At 60.5% G+C, this 10,231-nt stretch overlaps 1 protein-coding gene across 1 annotated transcript; it reads right to left on the reverse strand.

Moving 5' to 3' along the window:
* Positions 1-3,600: 3,600 nt before the first annotated feature.
* KISS1R (KISS1 receptor) lies at positions 3,601-7,259 on the reverse strand. Its single transcript, XM_012503416.2, has 5 exons — positions 6,851-7,259; positions 5,936-6,060; positions 4,982-5,117; positions 4,491-4,723; positions 3,601-4,308 (listed from the first exon to the last, which is right to left on the reverse strand). Exons 1-5 carry the CDS (start codon positions 7,092-7,094, stop codon positions 3,865-3,867), a joined length of 1,182 nt encoding a protein of 393 aa, XP_012358870.2. The 5' UTR covers positions 7,095-7,259; the 3' UTR covers positions 3,601-3,864.
* Between the last annotated feature and the right edge of the window lie 2,972 nt (positions 7,260-10,231).

A 10,231-nucleotide genomic window follows, 5' to 3' on the forward strand; every position in this document is an offset into this window, starting at 1 on the left:
AGCCTAATGGCAGCAGGTGTCTGAAAGGCCTCCACCATAAGGCTATTAAACACCCAAACCCAGCTGCCACCTCTCTCTCCGATGGAGACACCTGCCCCAGGTCGGGGGTGCTTTGGAGAGACGCTCCCTGCACCGGGATGAAGGGGTGTGAGAGTACGCCCTTCTAGGGCCAGGACCCAGCTCAGGTCTGAAGGTGCAGGAAGTCCTTCCCACCTAAGGTGGAGCACCTGGAGGCCAGCAGACCCGAAAGGCACCTGGAGGGCAGGTGCGTGGGCCTGTCTGTGCCTCAGTTTACCCCTCTGTAAAATGGGCCAATGTTAATTCAACCCTTTCACCATCCTGTTCTGGATTAGGCTGCCCTTTGTTCAAAGGGAAGGGCACAGGGTGGGGGCATAATTACCCCCAGGGCAGGAAGGGTAGAGCCCCTACCCGTTTCCCAGGAGGAAGCTGTGATCCGGGTAGCTGGCTGCAGCTTCCCCTGAAGGGGCCGCGCGCAGGGGGGTGAGGGGATGCAGGACGGCAGCTGCCTGCAGTGAGGGGGCTCCTATTTTTAGCCCAGAGAGGGAGCCGGGAATGTCTACGCAGACTAGCTGGCTCCACCATATTCCAGATGCCCTCATGCCCCGCGGGGGTAGGCAGCAGTGTGGATTTAGATCAGTGCACACCTCTCCCAGTCTCTTTCTCAAGCTGTGCATTGGGCACAGAGCCCCAGCTTTAAACATTTCCTAACCAGACCATCTACCGGAGGCACAGCAGCCCCAGCTCTGAAGGTTTCCCAGCCAGACCATCTCCTGGGGGCGCAGCAGCCCCAGCTCTGAAGGTTTCCCAGCCAGACCATCTCCTGGGGGCGCAGCAGCCCCAGCTCTGAAGGTTTCCCAGCCAGACCATCTCCTGGGGGCGCAGCAGCCCCAGCTCTGAAGGTTTCCCAGCCAGACCATCTCCTGGGGGCGCAGCAGCCCCAGCTCTGAAGGTTTCCCAGCCAGACCATCTCCTGGGGGCGCAGCAGCCCCAGCTCTGAAGGTTTCCCAGCCAGACCATCTCCTGGGGGCGCAGCAGCCCCAGCTCTGAAGGTTTCCCAGCCAGACCATCTCCTGGGGGCGCAGCAGCCCCAGCTCTGAAGGTTTCCCAGCCAGACCATCTCCTGGGGGCGCAGCAGCCCCAGCTGTGTAGGTTTCCCAGCCAGACCATCTCCTGGAGGCGCCTGGGGCTTTGGGAACCTCCCCGACACAAAAACAGCCTGTTCCTTCCCCAACCCCTGCTGGTCACTGGACTGGTTCTCTACTCTGCAGGTGGGGGACATCCTCATAAAACCCCCCAGATCCGCTGCCACAGCTCTGCAGGTTAAAAAGCCCAAACTAGGGCTGGGCCTGGTGGCTCACACGTGTAATCCCAGCACTTTGGGAGGCCAAGGCAGGCGGATCACTTGAGGTCAGGAGTTCAAAACCAGCCTGGCCAACATGATGAAACCCTGTCTCTATTAAAAATACAAAAAAATTAGCCGGACGTGGTGGCAGGCATCTGTAATCCCAGCTACTCGGGAGGCTGAGGCAGGAGAATCGCTTGAACCTGGGAGGTGGAGGTTGCAATGAGCCAAGATCACAGCACTGCACACCAGCCTGGGAGACAGAAGGAGACTCTGTCTCAAAAAAAAAAAAAAAAAGAGAGAGCTCAGCACAGTGGCTCATGCCTGTAATCCCAGACTTTGGGAGGCTTAGGCGGAGGATGGCCTAAGGCTAGGTATTCAAGACGAGCCTGGACAACACAGACCCTGTCTCCACAAAAAATTCATAAAATAAAAAAATTAAGGCTGAGCACCGTGGCTCAAGACTGCAATCTTAGCACTTTGGGAAGCTGAGGAAGGAGGATCGCTTGAGCGCAGGAGTTTGAGACCAGCCTGGGTAACATAACAAGACGCCATCTCTACAAAAAATACAAAAATTAGCCGATTGTGGTGGCACACACCTGTAGTCCCAGCTACTCAGGAGGCTGAGGCAAGAGGATTGCTTGAGCCCAGGAGGTCGAGGCTGCAGTGAGCCATGATCACACCACTGCACTCTAGTCTGGGCCACAGAGCAAGACTGCCTCAAAAAGTAAAATACAGTGGCTCACATCTGTAATCCCAACACTTTGGGAGGTGGAGGCCGGTAGATCACTTGAGGCTGGGAGTTTTGAGATCAGCCTGGCCAACGAGGCAAAACCCTGTCTCTAGTAAAAATACAAAAATCAGCCCGGTGTGGTGGCACAGGCTTGTAATCCTAGCTACTCAGGAGGCTGAGGCAGGAGAATCCCTTGAACCTGGGAAGTGGAGGTTGCAGTGAGCCAAGATCGTGCCACTGCACTCCAGCCTGGGCAACAAGAGCAAAACTCCATCTCAAAAAAAAAATCATATATAATGAATCCATCCTGTTATATCTATCTTTATACTGATGCAGATATAAAATATCATTTTTACCCCTCTTCCAGGATATGAAGCAGAAGAAAATATCTTTTTTTCTTTGACGGTGAGTATTGTAGAATAAATTACCATTTTGAATAATGTTTTCATACAAGGGGCCCTCAAAAGCAAAGTGCCTAAGACCTGGATAATTCATAATGTGCCTCCGATTTCCCCACTTCACAGCGGGGACACCTCCAACCAGGGGTCCAGGTTGGAGCCGAATGAGCGACACCGCCCCTGGGCACCGGGCACCTCTGGGACTTCTCGAGGCGAGAAAAGAAGGCGCGAAACCTCCGCGGGCCGCGCGTGCCATCTGCCGGGCACCTGCGGGACTGCGGTCGGGGGACGGGCTCTTAGGGGCGGGGCCAGTGCCGGCGGCCGCTAGGTGGCGCCGTCTCACCTGAAAATGAGTTTTGTTCACGCTTGTAATCCCAGCACTTTGGGAGGCCGAGGCGGGCGGATCACGAGGTCAGGAGATCGAGACCATCCTGGCTAACACGGTGAAATCCCGTCTCTACTAAATGTACAAAAAAGTAGCCGGGCGTGATGGCGGGCGCCTGTAGTCCCAGCTACTCGGGAGGCTGAGAACATAGAATGTTTGGTTTCCCATTCCAGTTTCTTCACTTAGAGTAGTGGTCTCCAACTCCATCCAGGTTGTGCGAATGCCATTTCATTCCTCTTTATGGCTGAGTAGTAGTCTTCTGTGTGTGTGTGTGTGTGTGTGTGTGTGCCCGCGCACGCGCGCCACATTTTCTTTATCTGTTCGTTGATTGATGGGCATTTGCGCTGTCTGTTTTCACATTTTAGTATCTCTAAAAGTGGGATGAGACCCCGGGCGCGGTGGCTCACGCCTGTAATCCCAGCACTTTGGGAGACAGAGGCATGGGGATCACTTAAGGTCAGGAAAATCGAGACCAGCCTGGCCAACATGGAGAAACCCCGTCTGTATTAAAATACAAAAATTAGCCGGGCGTGGTGGCGGGCGCCTGTAATCCCAGCTACTCGGGAGGCTGAGGCAGGAGAATCACTTGAACCCGGGAGGCAGAGGTTGCAGTGAGCGGAGATCGCGTCACTGCACTCCAGCCTGGGTGACAGAATGAGACCCTGTCTCAAAAAAAAAAAAAAAAAAAAAGTGGAATGAATCGTACACAGTGACAGTCAACTACAAGACAATGAGAAAACGTCTGACACTTTCTGGAATGATCCAGAAAGTCCTGTGTTTACACATGTTTAATTTCAGGAAACACAGAAATCGTAATTTCAATATCAATAGCAAACTTCACAATGAAACTGCACCGAACGTCACAACAGACCAAAATATTTGCACGGTTGATATCGGACAGTAAGAAAAATATCAATAACAGAATAGCCGCTGTTCCAGCAGTCCCCGCTCCAGAGGGAGCCGCTCGGATTCCCACCGGGTCCGCTCAGAAAGGGGCGGCGTCCTCCCCCAGGACGCACAGCGCACTGCTCCCTGGCTTCTGCGCCCTGGTAGGGGCCAGGTGGGACCCCAGGCGGTGCAGCTCCGTGTGCGGGGCTGCGGGGTCCGAGGGTCCGGGCCGGCGGGGGCGGCGGGGGCGGCGCGGCGCGCAGGGACAGACGCGGCGGAAGGCCTGTCGGAAGTGCGAGCCCAGGAAGGCGTAGAGCAGCGGGTTCAGCGCGGAGTTGCTGTAGGACATGCAGTGAGCCCAGGTCTTAAGCGCGTAGGCGGCGTAGCTGCGCGGGTGCCAGGAGCCCGCGGGGCCCAGCGCCTGCAGCACCAGGAACAGCTGGATGGGGCCCCAGCAGGCGGCGAAGAGCAGGACCACGGCCGCCACCAGCCGCGAGACCTTGGCCCGCACGGCGCCCGCGCGCTCAGCCAGCACCTGCCCCTGGGGGGTGCGATGAAGGTGGTTAGACGAAAGGCTGGGGCCCGGCTGGGCTCATCCCCTCGCACCGCCCCTCCTGGACCCCTTGGGCTGTCCCTGCCCGCGCAGATGCCCCCACGGGCGCCTCCCACCACGGTGCCTCCCAGCCCGCCCAGCCTTGCTGTCCTCCCACCCACGCCGTGCACCTGCAGGGCGCTATCGGCGGGCGCGGGGCGCACGGCGACCCGGCCCAGGTGGCGCAGCATGGCCCCATAGCAGGCGCAGGTGGCGAGCAGCGGCAGCAGGTACAGCGCCAGCAGGTTGTACAGTGCGAAGGCGCGCTCCAGGGCGCGGCTGGGGAAGGCCTCACTACAGTAGACGCGCGGCCCCGGTGACAGGCGGTGCAGGGCGAGCACCGGCGCAGACACCGCCGCAGAGCCTGCGCCACAAGCCGGGATGAAGACCCCGCTCGGGGAACCAGCGGCCCCCCAGCGGTCCCCCACGTGCCTCCCCGGGAGGCGTTCACCCAGCCACCCTGCAAAGGCCCGGGCGCCCCGTCTGCAGCCTCGCTGGCCCTAGGCAGGCAGAGCTATTGCGCCCATTTTCCAGATGCTGGACCGAGGCGGCAGGTGGCTCCGGGCGCCCAGGGCACTAGGACGTGTCCGCCTTCTCCCGTGAGGCCCCGAGCTGTACTCACCTACCCAGATGCTGAGGCTGACAGCCAGCGCGAGGCGGGGCGTGCGGCGGTGCAGGGCGCGCAACGGGTACACCGTCACGTACCAGCGGTCCACGCTCATAGCGGTCAGAGTGGCGCACGTGGCCTGCACCGAGACCTGCGGGAGCCGCCAGCCGGGCGTGTGGCCACCTGCGCGGATGGGAGCCTGCCCTGTTCGCCCGCCCTGCCGATCCCCCTACGTGTGCGAACACTCAGGCACATACACGGGATGTGTCCTGGGAGGAGTGTCCAGTGCGGGTTGAGGGGACAGAAGGTGGGGAGACTGGGAGAGGAGGGCAGGAGGATTGGGGAAGTGAGGGAGCCCTTGGGGGGCGGCTGATACCCCGAGTCTGAGACAGGGGGCTGCGTGGGACGGAGCGACAGGCGGGGCAAGAAGCCTCAGGGCCTCGGTCGCCCTTCCTTACCAGTGACCCGGGTCCCCGTCTGCATCCCTCCCCCATTCCCGCTCCCCACTCCAGGTCTAGGCTGCACCACCGCCCAGCCCTGTCCCACAAGCTGGGCCCCCAGCCCCTGGTTCTCCTATGCGTTGACTCGCGCACCGCCCAAGGTCCGCCCCCCCTTCCCACGTGGGCTCCCGCTCCCCACATGCGACCCCCGCCCCGCTCCGGAGCGCATCCCCTCTCCTCGTCCCCACGTGCGCCTCCTCCCCTCCGGCTCCAGAGTGCACCCCTCCCCAGCCCCACCATGCGCCCCCTCCCCTCCTGCTTCGGAGAGCATCTCCCTCCGTCCCCACGTGCGCCCACTCCCCTCCTCTCCGCAGCACACCCCCCTTCCCGTCCCCACGTACGATCCCCTCCCCTCCCACTGCGGAGCGCACTCCCGCCTGTCCCCAAGTGCGCCTCCTCCCCTCCCACTGCGGAGCGCATCCCCGCCCGTCCCCAAGTGCGCCCTCTCCCCTCCTGCTCCGGAGCGCACCTGCTGGATGTAGTTGACGAACTTGCACATGAAGTCGCCCAGCACCCAGGCGGGCAGCGGGTACAGCAGGGCCGTGAAGGGGACGCAGCACAGGAGGAAGGTTACGTCCGTGGCCGCCAGGTTGGCTGCGGTGGGGACGCGCGGGCGCTGGGCGTGGGCGCCACTGGCTGCGGGAACCGCCCAGCGCTCCTGGCCCTGCCCCCTGGCCCCCACCTTGGTCCAAGTGACCAGCAGGATGGCTCAGGGAGGCCCCCCCAGCGCCCCCGGCCTCCTCGGGCAGAGAAGTTGGGTCGCCTCCTAGTAATTCCCCCTTACATCTCAAACATTACGCCTCCAGCTCGGGTTTCCTGGCCATTCCGGCAGAAATCGGTTCTGCTGGGCCCTGTCCGGGCTGGGGGAGCCTGAGCAGGCCCCTGACCCTCTAAGCCTCAGTTTCCACAACTGCGAACTGGAGACAATGGTGCCGGCCCAGCAGCCACCGATTGGGCTCACAGCTGTGTGGGGTAGGAGACCCCAGGACACAAATGCATAAACAGGCTCAGTGAGCCACCGGAGCAGGGGTCGCAAACTAAGGCCCGCGGGCCAAGCCAGCCCCTCCCCCAGCTCTTTGTTCAGCTGACACCGAGCCATTGGCCCGCGCCGCACCGGAGCGAGCCCCGCGAGTGGCCAGGTCGAGGTTTCCATGTGCCACACTCCCCACCCTCCGGCCCGCCCGGGCCCGCCCGCGCTGGAGTTTGCGACCTCCAGCCTCAGGTGCAGGGACCACAGGGAAAAGATTCCAGGTGGGGGGGACCCCTGCGGGGGACAGAGCCAGGTCTGAGAGGGCCCCGATGCGCCGCGAGAGGGCGCCCCAGTCCGCTCGGCCCTCGGAGCCCCCCCGGACGGCAGCAGGTGCGGCGCAGCGCCCGCACTCACCGATGTAGAAGTTGGTCACGGTCCGCATAGGCTTGTGGCGGCAGATGACGTAGATGACCAGCGAGTTCCCCACCAGGCCCAGCAGCATCAGCGCCGCAAAGAAGAGCGGCACGAGCCAGGCGTCCACGGCCCACGGCGCAGGGACTGGGCCGTCCGACACGTTGGCGCCGCAGCCCGGGCAGCCCGAGGCGTTGGCCGGCGCCCCCCAGGACGCGTTGGGCCCGGACGTGGCCACAGTGTGCATGGCCGCGCGCCTCTCCTCCTCCCGGCCGCCCTCCAGGATTGCGCCCTGGCACCGCCCCGGGGACCCCTCCGCCCGACCGTCCCGGGGGCTGCGCCTGTGGAACTGAGGAAGGGGCTGGGCTGGAGTCCGCAGGGTCCAGAGGGCAGCTGTGCTGGGCTCGGCGGCTCCTCTGCCGGCGCCGCTGCAGCCCAGCGTTTATAGCCCGTGCGCACCCCCCCGCTTGTCCTTGCCTTCCCGCCTCTCCAGCAGCCGCTCGCCACTCCCTCCCCTGCCCACGCGCCCTCTATTCACCCAGCGGCAACCCCCCTATTCCCTCCTCCCGGTGCAAGGTCGGAGTGAGAGCGCGGGAGGGGGCTGAGGGGGGCGGAGCAGGCAGGGGGTGGGCCGCGTGGAGGCTGCTGTGGACCTGGAAGGGCGGACCCTAACTAGCGGGTAGACGCGCAGCCCGGACTAGGAGCCCAGCCAAGGCGCGAACTGTAAGGCCTGTGAATATGGGAAGGACTTTGACCCTCCTAGGGGCTGGGGCTCCAGTGGGTGGGCCCAGCCTGGCCGGGAGGCCAGCCCTCAGCGGAGACCCTGAGTGAGGATAGCTTGGGTTTGTCCCCAGGGCCCTGGAGAGCCATGGAAAGTTCAGGGCAGGTGAGGGACGTCCCTGATCTGGCGGTTTGGGACTGAATGTGTCCCATATGACTGACAAGGGGTGTCTGATACCCACAGGGACACTAGCAGCGGGAACCAGGTGGAGGGCACCTTGCGAAGGCCACAGCCTTATTATTATTATTATTACTGATTTATGTATTTATTTATTTTTTGAGAGAGTTTCACTCAGGTTGCCCAGGCTGGAATGCAGTGGCTCCATCTTGGCTCACTGCAAGCTCCGCCTCCCGGATTCACGCCATTCTCCTGCCTCAGCCTCCCCAGTAGCTGGGACTACAGGCGCCCGTCACCTCACCTGGCTAATTTTTTGTACTTTTAGTAGAGTTGGGGTTTCACTGTGTTAGCCAGGATGGTCTCGATCTCCTGACCTCGTGATCCACCCGCCTCGGCCTCCCAAAGTGGTGGGATTACAGGCGTGAGCCACTGCGCCCGGCCTTTTATTATCATTATTGAGACAGGGTGTCACTCAGTTGCCAGGCTGGAGTGCACGATCTCGGCTCAAAGCAACCTCTGCCTCCCAGGTTCAAGCAATTCTCCTGCCTCAACCTCCCAAGTAGCTGGGATTACAGGTGCCTGCCACCATGCCCGGATAATTTTTGTATTTTTAGTAGAGACCAGGTTTCACCACATTGGCGAGGCTGGTCTCGAACTCCTGACCTCAGGTGATCCACCCGCCTCGGCCTCCCATGCTGGGATTACAGGCGTGAGCCACCGCTCCTGGCCTGGCTAATTTATTTTTAAATTTTTTTGTAGAGACGACATCTCACCAGGTTGCCCAGGCTTGTCTTGAACTCCTGAGCTCAAGCAGTCCTCCTGCCTCAGCCTCCCAAAGTGCTGGGATGACAAGCATGAGCCACCCAGCTCGGTCAGCACAACCATGACCCCATAATCCCACAGCTGGATGTGTACCCCAGGATGACATCCAGGAGGTTCCCCCGAAGTCCATCCTGCAACAGAGTTCCAAGATGTTTGGTCATCATGGAGTAATATGCAGCGAAGAAAAAGGTGCTGCCATTTGCATAAAAAAGACAAAAAAGAGAGGGAAAAAAAATGAATAGGCCGGGCACAGTGGCTCATGCCTGTAATCCCAGCACATTGGGAGGCCGAGGCAGGTGGATCACTTGAAGTCAGGAGTTTCAGACCAGCCTGGCCAACGTGGTGAAACCTGGTCTCTACTAAAAACACAAAAAATTAGCCAGGCCTGGTGGAGGGCGCCTGTAATCCCAGCTACTTGGGAGGCTGAGGCAGGAGAATCACCTGAGCCCAGGAGGTGGAGGTTGCAGTGACCTGAGATTGCATCACTGCAGGCTGGGTGACAGAGCGAGACTCTCTCCAAAAAAAAAGAAGAAGAAGAAAAAGAAGGTACAGACAGGACAGGCCCATGGAGGGAACTCCTGGAACCCAGAATGGGAGGAAGGCCCAGGAAGGTCTCTGGAGTTGCCTCCCTCTCTCACGAATAAATGTTCAGGTCCATTCTTTGAGCATCTACCCTTACCCTGTGCCTGATGGTTGGGGAAACCACTCATTCCCGATGCCCAGCTCCTCTGCCAGTCACTCCTGTTACATCTCCCTGTTGTCCTTTTTCACCTCTTTGTATATTTATCTACAGGAATCTCACAGTGCGCCCTTTTTTGAGTCCATCCACAGTTTCTCATCATTTTCTTTTTCCTCCTTACTCTTTTTTGTTTTTTTGAGACGGAGTCTCGCTCTGTCGCCCAGGCTGGAGTGCAGTGGCGGGATCTCGGCTCACTGCAAGCTCCGCCTCCCGGGTTCACGCCTTTCTCCTGCCTCAGCCTCCCGATTAGCTGGGACTACAGGCGCCCGCCACCATGCCCGGCTAATTTTTTGTATTTTTGGTACAGACGGGGTTTCACCGTGCTAACCAGGATGGTTTCGATCTCCTGACCTCGTGATCCGCCCGCCTCGGCCTCTTAAAGTGCTGGGATTACAGGTGTGAGCCACCACGCCCAGCCCTTATTTTTTATTTTAGAGATGGGTTTTCATCATGTTGCCCAAGCTGGTCTCAGACACCTGGACTCAAGTGATCCACTGGCCTTGGCCTCCCAAAGTGCTGGGATTACAGGCATGAGCCGCCACGTTGGCCACCAGGCCTAATTTTAGAGAAGAGGAAACTGAGGCTAAGCAGGGGAAGGGGTTGCCTAGCCGAGGCTCCAGGGCTGGGAGGGGCAGGTGGAAGGAAGGCTCGGGCAGTTTTAATTTCCGCCATCCTCTGCCTCCAAAAAGGACGTCCCCTCCCTCGCCGATACCCAGGCCTCAGTTTCCCTGTCCGTGTCTCCTCGCCTCCCTGGGCTGGATTCCTGGCTCAGTCCGCAGCCCGGATCGGGACGCAGGGTTGTGGTTGAGTTTTCGACCCCTCGCCTAGGTGCCCCTCCTTCCCGGAGCTAGATTTCTGGGTTTAGGGATCGTGGCCCGGCCCCGCCTCCCGCCTCAGTCTCCCCGTTCGTCCCCCCAGGTGCTGG

This window comes from Nomascus leucogenys, chromosome 18 (assembly GCF_006542625.1).
Source record: "Nomascus leucogenys isolate Asia chromosome 18, Asia_NLE_v1, whole genome shotgun sequence".
NCBI classification, from domain to species: Eukaryota; Metazoa; Chordata; class Mammalia; order Primates; family Hylobatidae; genus Nomascus; species Nomascus leucogenys.